This window comes from Paroedura picta, chromosome 3 (genome assembly GCF_049243985.1).
Source record: "Paroedura picta isolate Pp20150507F chromosome 3, Ppicta_v3.0, whole genome shotgun sequence".
In the NCBI taxonomy this organism is placed as follows: domain Eukaryota; kingdom Metazoa; phylum Chordata; class Lepidosauria; order Squamata; family Gekkonidae; genus Paroedura; species Paroedura picta.
In genome coordinates, this window is record NC_135371.1 from 12,798,248 (window position 1) to 12,813,636 (window position 15,389).

At 47.2% G+C, this 15,389-nt stretch overlaps 1 protein-coding gene across 1 annotated transcript; it reads left to right on the forward strand.

The window, feature by feature from the left end:
* The first annotated feature begins 95 nt into the window (after nt 1–95).
* MRPS18B (mitochondrial ribosomal protein S18B) lies at nt 96–15,389 on the forward strand. The gene is made up of 7 exons (XM_077324634.1): nt 96–355; nt 4,348–4,498; nt 6,925–7,022; nt 8,758–8,826; nt 10,705–10,771; nt 13,485–13,544; nt 14,999–15,389. Exons 1-7 carry the CDS (start codon nt 266–268, stop codon nt 15,211–15,213), a joined length of 750 nt encoding a protein of 249 aa, XP_077180749.1. The 5' UTR covers nt 96–265; the 3' UTR covers nt 15,214–15,389.

The following is a 15,389-nucleotide window of genomic DNA, read 5'->3' on the forward strand; positions in this document are numbered from 1 at the left end:
TTGTCAAGCATTCTACGCATGTGCAATCTCTTGTTAAAAAAAAAAACACCGAGTGCGCTTGCGCGTCTATTAAAAAATATTTATTGTCCTAGAATGCTATTTTTTTCTTAGTAACCAAAGTTGAAACCTGAATACAATTAAATCACGGAGTTATTAACAAAAGTTTTTGGTTCAAAAGACATGGAGAGTTAAATAAATCTTTTCCCTGAAGGTGACTTTCACTGGTAGGAGTACGGCGCATGCGTAAAAGAAGCTTTGCCTCAAGATGGCGGCTGCCAGTGGATCCATGCTGCTAAGGAATATAATGGGTCATTTGGGTGTCCGAACGGTTTTTAGGAGACTATCCTGGCTACAGGTGAGGATTAGGAGCTTTTGCATTAAAGAGATACGATGGAATGGTGGTATTGTTTGGCGGAACCGAGTTGCATATTGTTGTATCCTTTTAATTTGCTGTGAGAGTTGTTGCTGTTAATTTGGCTGAGAATTTACCTTTGTCATCACGTTATTCCTTTGCGCCGTTTCTTTTCCCCAGTGCTATTTCCCCTCTAATGCGCAAGTTGTGTTTCTTTATGGGGTTTCATATGTTTAAGCATAAGGTATCCTTAGCTTCGTCTTAAAGAAAACCTGAGCTATGCAAAATACAAGAGCCCTACCAGAAAAATGTTGATGCTGGAAGCTGTTACTATAGAATGCACTCTTCGTTTATTTCTAAAATGCATCCATCTTTTAGCTGCCACACTTTTATTAGGTGAGCTGTAAAAGAAATGGAAACTTGGCAGCTAGGTAGCACAGAATTCAATCTGTATGCTGGCTGATTCTATGAAGGTAAGAAAATCCCAGCTGGATCAGACCAATGATGATCTGTCTAGTCCAACATCTGATCTCACAAAAACATCTGAACGCACAAAGTGGTCAACTAGTTCCTCTGGTGGTCCACGAACAGGTCATAGAAGCAGAGGTCTTCTCCTGATGTTGGTTTCTAGCACTGGAATTCAGAAGTTTCTCTTTGAATGTGTAGGTTTCATCCAGTCATCAAGACCTGTTCTCCAGGAATGTGTCTGGTCCCTTTTTAAACCTGCCTCCATGGTCATCACTACATACCCTGTAGCGTATTTTAATTATTTGTTCTCTTAAAAGTATTTCCTTTTGTCCATCCTGAATCTACTGCCCATCAGCCTCAATGGCCTCAAATTATAGTGTTTTGGGAGAGGGAGGAAAAGTTTGTTTTATGAACTCTCTCAATCCCATACGTGGTATTATAAACCTCTGTCATGTCCTTCCTTTAGTCATCTTTTTTTCTGGAGAACTGGGTTTTTTCTAAGCCGAAAAGTTCCAGACTTTTCAGCCTTTCCTCATTTAGAAGTTGTTCCAACCCCTGATCAACTTAGTTGGCTGCTTCTGTACTTTTTTCAGGTCTGTGATGTTCTTCTTGAGGTATAGTGACCAATATTCTAAATGAGGCTGCCCCATAAATTATGCAGGATCGTAACATTGGCTATTTTATTTTCAGTCCCTTTCCTAATAATCCCCAACGTAGAGTACCCTTTTCACTGCTGCAGCACACTGGGTTGGTGCATTCATTGGGCTATCGACTACAACTCCAAGATCTTTCCCCTTCAGTCTCATAGAATCATAGAGTTGGACGGGACCTCCTGGGTCATCTAGTCCAACCCTCTGCACCATGCAGGACACCCACAACCCTATTGATGGCAGTGTAACCTGCCACCCCCATGAATGTTGGAATTCTTTTGTTCCAACCTGCATCACCTTACACTGACCGACATTGAACTCCATTTGCCATGTTGCCCACTAAACCTGCTTGTGGAGATGACATTTGGAGCTTGTCACAATCATCCTGGGTTTCCAGTATCTTGTATAAATTTCTGTCACCCTCATATTTGACCAGTGTACTGTTCTTCTCTTGTTCAATATAATTTACGAACAATCAAAATGCTATAGGCCCCAATAGCTATCCTCGTCGAACCACACTGCTCATTTCCCTTCATTGTGAGAACTGTCCATTTATAGCAATTCTTTACTTCCTAGCATTTAATCAGTTTTAATCCAGAGGACCCACAACTTCTTGTGGTGAGGATAAAATGGAGGACGGGAACGGTGATCACAGCTTTGGATCCACATTGAGGAGAATTGCAGCAGAGACAGGGAGAGAGGAACATGTTCTTGACAAAAGAACTGGGGCAGGGGGTGTTAATATGTCCTCTGGGCTTTTGGAGCCAGTGTGGTATACTGGTCAGAATGACAGGCAAGGATCAAGGAGATCCAGGTTTGAATCCCACTTCTCCTGTGGAAGCTTGATCGGTGATCCTAGGCCAGACATTGGCTCTCGGCCTAACCTACCCTGCAGGGTTGTTGTGAGAATAAAATGGGAGAATGATGTAACCCACTTTAGGTCCCTGTTGAGAAGAATGACTGTTTATGTGAGATTTTTCTGGTGTCGTGAACGCGTATCCGCATTACCTGATGACTGTGTAGTGGCATTTACATTACTCAGGCCCAGGTGTGCAGCTCTCTTCTCCCTCTTCTGGAAATGACTTCCTCATCATCATTTTTGGAGAACGTTTGCACCACTGAGTCATTAGGATGTTATGTTGCAAGCTGCATGCGTTGAGCTGGGGATGAGAAGAAGAACACCCTGGATATGCTCGGAGATGCTCTGTGGTCCCTATTTCCCAGCAGCCATAGTATTTGAAGCAGAGTGGAAGGGAAACAGGCTGTGCGGTCCTGGAGCCATTCAGATAGAAAGTTATAGAATTGATGGTCCAGTACTTCATCCTGGTGCAAGGTGGAGACATTGCAGGCATGTAACAGAAACTCTGGATCATCTGTGGTCACCTTTGTGTGGTAATCCAGTTTTGTTCTACAAGGAAAGCTTTTACAGCACTGTTCTACACGGAGCTAGGAAACCTGAATTCATTGGGTTTGGTGAGCTTACCTGTGGCCAGCTGTGTGGCAATGGGCAATTGTGTGAAAACTTCCCTACTGAAAAGCTGAAAAGATGGCAGCTGAAGCACAGGCCTTGTACGATTGCTAGTTAGTCTTGAGAACTGGAGCAAGCTTTCCTTTTTGGTCTCCCGTGCGGCTCCCTTTCTCATGTTAATCATACTTAAATCTAGGAAGTGGAGGCTCAAAGTCAATTTCCGGACCTGGGTCAAACCTGCTAAAAGCTAATACTGGTTAGCATCTGCGCAGAAAAATTGGGACGCATCCTGGCTTTCTGCTGGAACACAGCAGGACGTTCTCTGCTAGCGCTTTCCTGCTCTCCTAACCAGGGCTGATCGTTGTTACCTGTGCAGTGTGCCATAACAGGCCTGTGGCCTGTGAATCTTTTACATTTTAACCCAGCCACAGACTTTGTTCCCAGAGTGAGTCAGGTTGTCCCAGGTGTATCCAACCATGCCGTTCCATCAACAGAACAGCATTTCCGTGTTCCAAGGAGGGGGGGATTTCCTGCGAACCCTCCCTCCTGTTGTAAACACCAGTTTTCTCCCTTTGCTGTTCCTGAGGTTGTGCTCATCTTCCCATAAGAAAGGGAGAGAAGGCAGGGTTCTGCAGGAAGGGCAGGAGGGAAAGCCCAGCTCTGCAAAATCTGTGGGGTGATTGACTCCATGCCATAATCAATGTCTTTTACTAATCTTATTTTGGTCTCTGCTCATTCTGTGAGATCAGTTCAGTGCATGTGGTTGTCCTCTCCTCTGTCTTATTCTCTCAACAACCCTGTTAGCTGAGGCACCGAGAAGAGTGATTGGGCCAAGATGAACTTCCAGGCAGAATGGGGATTTGAACCGTGATCTCTCCAGTCCCAAACTCTGACCACTGGGGGGGGGGGAATCTGATTTTTGTCTTTGAAAATGAGGTTGACTACTATTACTAGAGCCAATGTGGTCGTTAAAAGTGGCAGACTTGAATCTGGAGAACTGGGTTTGATTTCCTTCCACATGCAGCCACCTGGGTGACCTCGGGCTAGTCACAGTTAGGGCTCTCAGGGTGTTCTCGCAGAGTAGTTCTGTTCTCTGAGTTCTCTCAGCCCCACCTACCTCACGGGGAGAGTAAGGAAGAGGTGTTTGTAAGCAGCTTTTGCACTCCTTCAGGTATTGAAAGTGGGTTATAAAAAGCCACCCCTTCTCTAATTCTGAATGGGAGAAGCATTTAAATTTCGCTGTAGCCTGCAGAAAGGGCCATAGAAGTAATATGGTAATATTGACTAGTTTGGTGGGGGGAATCGTAACTTTTTCAGCGGATTGTTCTTTTATTTCTTACAAGGAGCCACTGACAGTCGGGTCGATGGCTGTGTAACACCTGCCCTGCCTCTTTCTTTTCTTCCTTCAGAACACACCCAGCGCTTTCCTCCTGCAGCCTAAGCAGTTGCTGTTCCGGATTTGCAGCACGGAGGCTGGCCAGGCTGAATCCGCAAAGCAGGCTGCCCTTGAGACAGAATCACGGTTTAAAGAGAAGCCATGGGAATACTTGGAGTCTGAAGGTATTGGGCGTCAAGCCCGCAGTGTGGCACATGAGGTGTACATTGGCTGTGATGCTTTAGGAGGCACTAATATTTGTATTCCTGTCGTCTTCCATTTTATCTTCACCACAGCCCTGTGAGGTAGATCATGCAGTGTGAGATCAACTGGCGTAAGATCACTTAGTTTCATTCTGAGTGAAGATTTTAACCATGGTGTCTCCAGGAGCTTAGTTCAGCCGTCTGACTACCACGCTGGCTCCTATTCCTAAAAAAGGAATACCCCTGTTGCATCTCCCTCTTCTCTCTCCTTCCCCTCAATTCCGGCATTAAACTGGATAGGATAATATCGTTCAGCCTCAGTTCATTTTAGCTTTCCATGTGCTGTTAGACTTGAGCACCCTTATTTTTTGAGTTGAGGCGCTCCTGTAGTGATTAGGGCCAGAGAAGCGGAAGACCATGATAGAGACAAGTATCTGCTGTTAGGATAGCTTGCGGCAGGGTGACCCCAGCATATTCCGTGGATGTTTTTTGAACTTGAGAAAAGGTAGCGGGCCCCTTCACAAAATGGCTGCCATGGGAGGAAGTAGCAATCACAAAATGGCTGCCGGGGCAGTTGTGGAATGTTGGGAGGTTCCAAACCAAGCAAGGACTCTGTGCAGACAAAAGGTGCTGTTGTACTACTTCATTGAGATGGAGGAAAGCCAAGACTAGCTCTTTGATTTGAGGAAGAATCAAGTAGGCACCAAGAAACCCATCAGTGGAGGCACCCAGGTGCTCCATATTGGTTCACAGCAGGGGTAGTCAAACTGTGGCCCTCCAGATGTCCATGGACTACAATTCCCATGAGCCCCTGCCAGTAGTTTGACTACCCCTGGTTCACAGTGTACCTTTTCAGCCAGCAGGGAGGCGAGGGTAACACAGCATCATATTGAGCAAATTTTACATCTCTTTCAGTTGGGAGACCTGAAGTGTGATGCTGGTGGGCTAGGAGGAGCTTAAGGAACATTATGTCACATCCATCCAGCATCTTGTTTAAATTCACCAGTCTTAGTGTCTTCTGGGGCTACAGCTCCCTCCCATGCTAATGTTGCCTGTCTGTGCAGCATGTGAGAGCCTAGCTTACACGACATCTAGTAGCTACATACCCTGACGTTTTGCCCACTTGCTTTGCCTTTCCAACAGACTCGACAGGTCGAAACCAGAAGCTTTACGAGAAGGGTAGCCGTGTTAGTCTTTTGACCACATTAGAAAAGAGCAGGAGGAATCCAGTAGCACCAGCTTGGTGTAGTGGTTAGGAGTGCTGACTTCTAATCTGGCGAGCCGGGTTTGATTCCACGCTCCCCCACATGCAACCAGCTGGGTGACCTTGGGCTCGCCACAGCACTGATAGAGCTGTTCTGACTGAGCAGGAATATCAGGGCTCTCTCAGCCTCACCTCCCTCCCAAGGTGTCTGGTGTGGGGAGAGGAAAGGGAAGGCGACTATAAGCCACTTTGAGACTCCTTCGGGTAGAGAAAAGTGGCATATAAGAGCCGAATCTTCTTCTTCTAAAGACTTACCAAATCTGTGGCAGGCTATGAGCTTTTGCGAGACCCTGTTTCTTCAGGGGCCAGGTGTCCGAAGAAGCGGGCAGCGTCTCATGAAAGCCCATACTCTGCTGCAACTTTTGTGCATGTTTAAGATGCTCCACAGTTCAGCAAAGAAAGCACGGGGCAGGGCTGTTTAATGGCGAGGGTGGCATCAGGGCAACTGCAGATGTTAGAGACGATGGAGCAGAGGGCAGGAGGGTAGGGTGCGGCAACTTGTGAGCTTTACAGATAAGGCACTTACTCAGACTCAGCAACGTTTCTAGTCTTGAGGAGGCTGTGCATATTTAATTTGAAAGGAATGCCCAAAGTAATTCTGCACAAATTTACGCAGGTGATCCTGGGTATGCTCTCTTGGAAGGAAAACGCTCTGGCAGATGCATTTCTTCCAAGTAGACTGTCTTGCCCCCTTTTCCCTGTCTGGGTTTCAGAGAATCTTCCTTCATCCCCCTTGGCTGACTAACGGAGGGAATAGGCCAGTTACCAAATGGTTGTATTAAGCACTGAGCATGCTCTTGTTAAACAGAGGCTTTGGAGCCGTGTCTGAACAGTGGTGCTCACCTTTCTGATGCGTAGTGTTTTTTGGAGGTTGTCTGTAAAAACCAGCAAAGTTTCATGTAGCGACCAGTATGTTGGATAAGGCGGTTGTCCGAACACCCGCTGCATGACACAACCTCACGAGGTGAATTTGGGCTGATCGCTTGCCATAATCCTAACCTACAGGGGTCTTGTGAAGTTTAAGAAAAAGTGGGAGGGGAGAATGAGATTGTGAGCATCATTGGGTCCCCAGCTGGGGAGGTCAGTGGGGTGTAACTATCTCAATGAATGCAGCTGTGAACGACCCTCTGTTTCTCTCCTTTAGAATACATAGAAAAGTACGGCAGCAGTCCTGTCTGGTTGGGCTACAGGCGCAATCACAAAGGCCCGATTCCTCCCCAGAAGACTCGGAAGACCTGCATCGTGAGTGAATTTAATTTCCCGAATGTGGCGTGTCCCGGGAGAAGTAATCCTAGAGCCCGAGAGGTGGAAGGGGCTATACAAGCCGCCAACCCCCTGCTCAACAAAACGAAGAGGAAAGCAACCATGTTTAATTGACAGGCCTCTGAGCATAATAACAGCCAGGCTGGATCAGGCTAATAGTCCCGCCAGTCGACATCCTGTTTTCGACAGCAGCCAGCCACATGTCCCTGGAAAGCATCCATGCAGGGCATAGAGGCCAAAACCTCCAAGTTAAACCCTGCCCCCAGCACAGGTGTTCAGAAGTAAAAACAGAAAAGGTGACCTTGAGAGGCCAAGGATCTGATAAGGCAGCTGCCTTGTGTTTTACAGGGAATGTGAGGTATAATTCTGATAAGAACGCGAAATGTCTGCCCTCTGGACTTGGCCAGTAGGGAGAACTTGGCTTGCAGCCCTTTGCTGGCTTAAGGCTCAGAGAGCTGCTAATAACTGCGGCAGTCAGTACTATGAACCAGTGGTCTTGAAAATCTATATTCCTGTAAGTTGAAAGGAAGTGGAAAGCTGTCTGATTTCTTACCTAATTGGCGTACTTTGAAGTTTGACCAATAGTTGCACGTGCCTGAGTTGGTTAAAAAGTCTGTTATCAACAAAAAATGGCTCTTGTTCAAGGCTTTTATGGTTATTTTCCCACCCCCCAAAAATGGTAATCTTGATTATTTTAGCTCGAGCATATCGGCCTTCTGCAAGTGTTTTGTTTCTGAAAACAGCAACCAAAAGTATCTAAAATCACCATGTTCCCCACTGATCTCAGCGTGTATGGGATCCCTTGAAGTGAAACAGCCCTTTGGGGCAAATGGCCAACAGGAGACGGTTATTTAGAAAGATGGAAAATAAGCTGTCGATGGATAAAGGTTAGGTCCTGGGGTCTGACAGGCTGGTTTTAGATCTTGCAAGCAAATCCCCTTTTTCCCACAGCCGGCAGAAAATCACTTTGTTGAATGCGGCCTCCACGTTTCCCTCACACACAGGATGGTGATTGCCTGTGTCTTGGCTTTCCAAGCCTTCAAATTGCATTCCAGTGTTCCTTGATACCCCAGTGCAGGAGCCTGGGGAAAATAGTTTGTCCTCCCTGCAAGGCAGGGTTCTGAACTGGGTCAGGAGCCCCGGCTTGCGGTGAGGAAGCAAATTCGGATTGCGGCAGAATTTTATTTTCTGCTCACTTTGGTGGTTCTGGAGACCTTCAGTCATTTACAGGGCAAGAACCCTGTAAATGCCTTTCACATACGGACTTCTTCATTATTATATCTAAATGCAGGTAAGGTATGATATCATGCGAGGTTTTTGGCCAGTAGAGCCAGCTTGGTGCCGTGGTAAAGAGTGGCAGCTGCTAATGCAGCCAGCTGGGTGACCTTGGGCTAGTCACAGGGCAGTTTCTCTCCGGGATCTCGCAACCCCCACCTACTTCACAAGGTATCTGTTTTGGGGAGAATAAGGTGATTTTAAACTGCTTTGAGCCGGGCATTTAAAAGACCAAGTCTTCTCAGTATTGTGTTGGAATTGAGACCTTTTTTTTGTACGTTGCATTTTGGGTCCTTTGACGTGGCTTGGCACTTCTTTCCAAATAATGGCTGCAAACGATAGTGATTCATTTCCAGCACTTGCCAAAGTATCTGGCCTTCTTTTGGGTTACTTACTGGCAGCTGACAAGGGAGCTTTTGACTGTGTTTCTTCCTGACAGAGAGGAAGACATATATGTGCGAATCCCTGCCCCATCTGCAGAGACCAAAACCTCTTCCTGGATTACAGGGTAAGTGAAACGAGGTGAAATGGTCTGAAATAGCTTTGTGTCTAATTCCTTTTCTGACTTGTCACATGCAACATCTGACGTTTCCTGATCGGTTTGCATGATCCTCTTAATAGCCTTTGCAAGTTGTGATCTCCTTAATGGGCCTGTTTTTCACTAGCTTTCTAAATCCTCCTATGCCCTTTGCTTTCTCTTAACCAGCCGTGCCTTGTTGTCCTGTTTCCATGGTATTATAAGCAGCACAGATTTTTTTTTTAAGTAGTAAAGACTGTTCTGTGTTTCTTTCTTTGCCCCCTTTCCGTACAAAAAATAGTGCTTATTTAGAAACCACTACCTCAGGTGGTACACTTGGACGTGGGAAAGTTTAGTGAGTCCCCCGAGGCTTCTTAAGGGACCTATGGCCAAGTAAAAATTGTCTTCTAGGGCAGTTTCTGAAATACGGAGTAAGAATTATCCTAGATAAAGTATCTCTCAGGGTTTTGATCTTAAGAGCTGTACAAGTAATAAGATACTAGAGAGCCAGTTTGGCGTAGCGGTTAGGAGTGCGGACTTCTAATCTGGCATGCCAGGTTCAATTCTGCACCCCCCACATGCAGCCAGCTGGGTGACCTTGGGCTCGCCACGGCACTGATAAAACAGTTCTGACTGGGCAGTGATATCAGGGCTCTCTCAGCCTCACCCACCTCACAGGGTGTCTGTTGTGGGGAGAGGAAAGGGAAGGCGACTGTAAGCCGCTTTGAGCCTCCTTCGAGTAGGGAAAAGCGGCATATAAGAACCAACTCCTCTTCTTCTTCTTCTACTAGGGCATTCTTGGAGCTTTATCTTGACTCCCCCAGGCTTCTGAGGTAGGCAGAATGTAGATAGGCACTCGTAGGTTCCGATACTTCCCAGCCTTGGCCCGTTTCTCCTTAGGGATCTTGTTTCCACCCACATTCAATCGCCAAAGGGCCTGTTTTTTTTTGGTCCAAGACACCACCCCTGAAAATTTTGTGCTAGAAAAACTCCCATTTTATGGTCTGGATTACTTTTGTGTTTGTTTATTTAAAAGATTTTCGATCCTGTCCTTCTACTCAGAACAGTACTAATTATTTTCAAGGATCTCGTAGGTTCATAAATTTCAATAACTTACCGATCTAAAACTCTTGGCTCTTGTGGCCCTTGCTTGCATTCCCAGGGAATGCCAATCGCCACTTGGGGGCTGGGAGGTGAATTTCCTCCTGGCTGGGCTAGCCATGGGTTCTGGTGCTGGTGGGGGTGGGGGGGCATCATCTGGGCATGGAATTGGGGTCACTGTGGGGGGCGGGTAGTTGTGAGTGTCCGGCATAGTGCAGGGGGGCAGGGCTAGATGCCTCTGGAGGTCCCTTCCAACTCTTGTGATTCTATGATTTAAAGTTGTAAAAATGCCAAGCAAGCCAGAGCCTGACCAGTGCCTGCTTAGACCTCCTGGAAAATAGCTCCGCACACTACTCTGAATTGAGTGAAGACAGAGATGGAAGTTAAATGATGCAAATCAATATTTATTGGCTGGAGGAGGAGCTTCTGGGGGTAGTTGGACTAGATGACCCTGGAGGTCCCTGCCAACTTTATGATTAAAACAATTAAAAAGCTACCCCCCCTGCAAAAAAAAAAGCCAAAAAGAAAGAATGGAAAGGGGAGGGAAAGTTGAGTTGTCAATTCATGGAAACAGTATATAAAATATAAATTGTGTGAATGGACATTGGGGGGGGGGGAGGGCCTGCAGGCAGTCCTAGCTTACCAGAGGCTTGAGAGAGAAGAGGGAAAAACTTTTTTCACTGATCATGTTTGTCAGCATCCTTATAATGTCCCTCTCGAACCTACCCAGAGATTTTTCAACTTAAATGTCTTGTTTTCATCTACCAGAACGTGAAGCTTCTAGAACAGTTCATGTGCCCCCACACAGGCATCACCTATCACCCAAACCGAACAGGTAAGTCCATGGCCTTTTCTGCACCTCTGTCATACTTGCTAAACCCCATCATTTGGGCTCTGGCTTGTGAAGCAAGTAAGATAACTATATGCTTGGATTCTCTCTCCCCCCCCCCCCCAATTTTGCCATGCAGGTTAATATTCGGACATCTAATCATTTTGTGATACTTATGGGGTGTCCTATTTCCCCATTAGTGTATACCAAAATCTCCTCTTAGAACTTGTTCAGCAGTCAAGGTGTGCTTTGTTCTCTAAAAGTCCAGAGGACCTCTTCTCTCTTTGGATGGACAACTATCTTGTCGAAATGGCTGCCCAAAGAGCAACTCTGTGCAGAAATCATGGTCCAACTTGTACTTATTCCCAAATGTTTTTGCTTAGGCTTGCACACATGGGTCCTCTTCACTAACCATGTGGAAAGGTAGACTGGAAGAGACAGGTATCCGTTTCACTCCAGGAGTATGGTGATAAGGCAGTGGCAGAGCAGAGGAGACAAGGTCATTCAGGAATAGCTATTAAGAAATAGTTCAGGAGAAAAGCTTGTTCCAGGCATTAAGAGTGGCATGGAGGTCGATGGGATTGACTGCCATTGGATAAGAGGAACCAGGGTTCTAGAACAAGGAGATCTCCCTTGTCTTTCCACTTCCACTAAGGCAGGGGTAGTCAACCCATGGTCCTCTAGATGTCCATGGACTACAATTCCCATGAGCCGGGGCTCATGGGAATTGTAGTTCATGGACATCTGGTGGACCACAGGTTGACTACCCCTGCACTAAGGCATTGTTGAACTGGAAAATATGGCCCAGAATTCCCAAGGAATTAAGAGTACCTTCTCTATGAAGAAAGGCTGTAGCATGTGCGCCTCCAGGGAAAAGCAGCCGTTGAGCTGGTACATAATGTTGGCTTATGAAATTACGTATGGTGTGAAAAATCTGGACAGATTTTCCCCCTCCAGTCTCTAGACACCTGGTTGGCCAAATGAACATTCAAGGCTGATTAAAGATAATCCACCAAGCACAAGATGTGATAATGCCTACTGGCTTAGATAGGCTTCAAAATGGTATTAAACAAATGTGTGGGGTCTGTCATTAGCCATTAGCCAGTATAGGGGGTCTGTCCTTCGCTATTGGTCAAAATGGCCAGTTAGAATCTCAAGCCATTAACTTCTCTGAACAATAATTTCTGGAGGGCGTGAAGCAGACGTAAACTGTTACCTTAAATTTCTTCTTGTGTGCTTCAGGCAGGCATCTCATTAATTCCACTAGCAAACAGTCTGCTTCATCCAAGCAATCCTGTGTCATTGGTTCTCCTTTATATTGTTTGGCAGTCGCATGTACTTTGCCTCGTAAATTGACCTCCTTGGGAGTAGTTGTGCTATGTAATCATGTTTTGTGGTGGAGGTGGAAAAGGTTTTCACAGTTACAGAACGCATATGCTCAGGTTTATACAAAACACTGGACGTAAATTGCAAAGACAGTGAGCAGTTTGGATCTCCAACAAACACACACTGTTTCCTTACAACAGTGGTTCTCAACCTTGGGGTCCCGACCCCATTTGGGGTTGCCTGGCCCCTTCTGTGGCTTCAGCTGTGGCGGCGGCGGGTGGAGGTGGCGGCCCATGCTGGTAGCAGGTGGCAGAGGTGGTTGATGGCGGCGGCAGCCTGCAGCAGAGCCATGGCACTGGCCACCTCCAGGTTGTTGTGTGGCTGTGCGTGCGCACCTTTGTGTGTGTGCCGCCCATGCCGCCGCAGTTGGGGTTGTGGCGTGATGGTGGCTGAGAACTGCTGCCTTACGAGTTAAATTGGGGCCATTTACTTATCAGATTTGCTTAGTTAAAATCTAGCGAGGCTGCCAGAAGAGGGTTGAATAAAATGTGTTTCAGGAACTGCCAGTTGATCATTCCTGGTCTAGGATGGGGTTGCCAAACTGTGGCTCTCCAGATGTCCATCTACAATTACCAAGGGCTCATGGTAATTGTTTGGCCACCTCCTGGTCTAGGGGATGGATGACTTGCTGGCAGCCAGGGGGAAGAAAAATTATTTGGGGTGGGCAATTAGGGTTTCTCCAAAGTGTGAATAAAGTTAAGTGGATTTGTAGAATACAAAAAGCAAAACATAATCATTATGAAATCCTAATAAAAACGTTAACTCAGCGCTTTCTGGCTGTAGCTTAAATGTGTACACGTTTTTTACAAGACCTTCTAGAAGGTACTACCCTCTTCGTTCTCCACCCCTGACTTACTTGACCACAGCGAAAGCCAAAAGAAAGATTACCAAAACAGTCAGTAGCATGCCAAATTTGTAACCCTAAACATTGCCCACATTTTTTCCTTATAGCTTCACTCGTAAAGAATAAAACATTGCTGCCAGTCAAGGGAAAGAGCTTTCATTCTTCTTACTGCTTCTTTTGGGCTTTTCTGTGTGATAATTGTGTCCGTGTGTAACGGTTTCATAAATGGCTGCTTCTGCTGCTTGACCACAGCGTCTTGTTAGAATCTGACCATGCATGAAAAGTGGAGTGACAAAAGGAGCGAACACCCACACACTACACACCACACCTTCCATCCCACAGTCTGGGGCACTGGGAATAGCATCCAAGAATACAGAGGAGCTGTTCCTGTTTGGAAGATATAAGTTCACATCTGTCGTCGGGGTGATGTGCACAGCTGCTTTTTGCAGACCGCGTCACCCTCTTGAGCTTTTCCCCTTTTCATTGCAGGAATCTGTATGAGGAGGTATAAACAGCTGAACCTCGCCATTCAGAAAGCTCAGGACAATGGTGAGGAGCGTCGGTGGGGTTGGCTTGAGTGGAATGTGGATTGCTGTGCCGCAGGATGTAGCAGTGGCCACAGGCATAGGCAGAAGATGGGCTAGATGAATGGAGGAAAGGTCTGTCGATGGTGACTAAAAGGAGCTTCCACCTTCAGAGGCGGTAGGCTTCTTTACTGGTGGCGGGAGGCAACATCAAGGGAAAGCCCAAGTTTCTGTGCCATTGCTAGCTCTCCAGAGGAACTGGTTGGCCACTTTGCAAGAAAGGATGCTGGACCAAGTGGACCCTGGTTTGCTCCATCAGGACTCTTCTTAGAATCATAGAGTTGGAAGAGACCTCATGGGTCATCTAGTCCAACCCCCTGCACTGTGCAGGACACTCACATCCCTATCGCTCATCTACTGTAACCTGCCATCCCTTTGCGTTCACAGAATCAGCCCCTCCGTCAGATGGCTATGGTTCTCAACCTGGGGGTTGGGACTCCTTTGGGGGTCGAACGACACAGTCACAGGGGTTGCGGCAGGACAGGCAGCTTGGGGGGGGGGCACTGCCACTGTTGCTGCTCCTCCTGCAGGTGCCTGCGCTTGGCTGCCAGCTGCTCCAGCAGTGCCTCCAGCGCAGTCTCCCGCCAGGTGCTCCAGGTGGCAGCGCAGCTTTGCGGGACAAGAGGCAGAACTGAACTGAGAAAGCCCAGGAAAAAAAACAAATTTATATACAATCATGAACCATGGATCTTCACGCCATTGGTCAACTTTATTTCTGTGAAAGAACACTTGCATAATTTTATGGCTGGGGGTCACCGCAACATGAGTATTAAAGGGTTGCAGCGTTAGGGAGGCTGAGAACCACCGTCTTACATGTAGTCCTCTTCCCTTCTCCCGGCTCAAGAGTCCAGAGATCTACTGCGGTATAATTATCAAGTTCAGCATCAGACTAGGACTGGGAAGGCCCAGGCTTCTGTTCTGCCCCAAAGCCACTTGGGTAACATGACTCTGCCATTATGCCTGGCATAACATAATTGTTCTGAGAATGAATGGCAGGCATGACCCCATGTGAGCCTCAGAGCTCCTTGAAGAAAGGGCAGGATGAGAATGCAAAGCATGAAGAAGAAGAAGAGTTCGTTCTTATATGCCGCTTTTCCCTACCTGAAGGAGGCTCAAAGCGGCTTACAGTCGCCTTCCCATTCCTCTCCCCACAACAGACACCCTGTGGGCTGGGTGAGGCTGAGAGAGCCCTGATATCACTGCTTGGTCACAACAGCTTTATCAGTGCCATGGGGAGCCCAAGGCCACCCAGCTGGCTGCAGGTGGGGGAGTGCAGAATCGAACCTGCCATGCCAGATTAAAAGTCCGCACTCCTAACCACTACACCAAACTGGCTCTCAGCCAAATTGCACAGTGTGGTCCAGTGTTAGCAGTGGCGTCTTCTTTCTGACACTGTTTTCTCTCCATTCCTTCTTCCAGGCCTCCTGTTTTTCCATATCCCCTTCATCAGTTTCCGGGGCGAGGATTACAGTAACCAGCACCCGGCTGTTACCACCACCCCTCCGTCCCCAGCTCTGCTCAACAAAACCGCTTGGTACGACTGGTATGATTGGCAGCAGCCCCCCGAGAAGGAGATTGCGCTGCTTCGGAGGATTTACAAGGACTACTTGAAGGAGGAAAGCGGCCCTCCGTGAGGCCGCCGGGTGGCCCTGGAGAGGGCTGAGCATTCCTTGGTATTGGTGGAAGGTCCTCGTAGCCTTTGGAACCAGGAGTCGGACAGGGGTGCTGTTTTGATTTTGACTATAAGGGGGAGGGGGGAAAGCCACCTGGTTGCTTGCATAATTAATAAAGTCTGAGCTCATTTCACTGA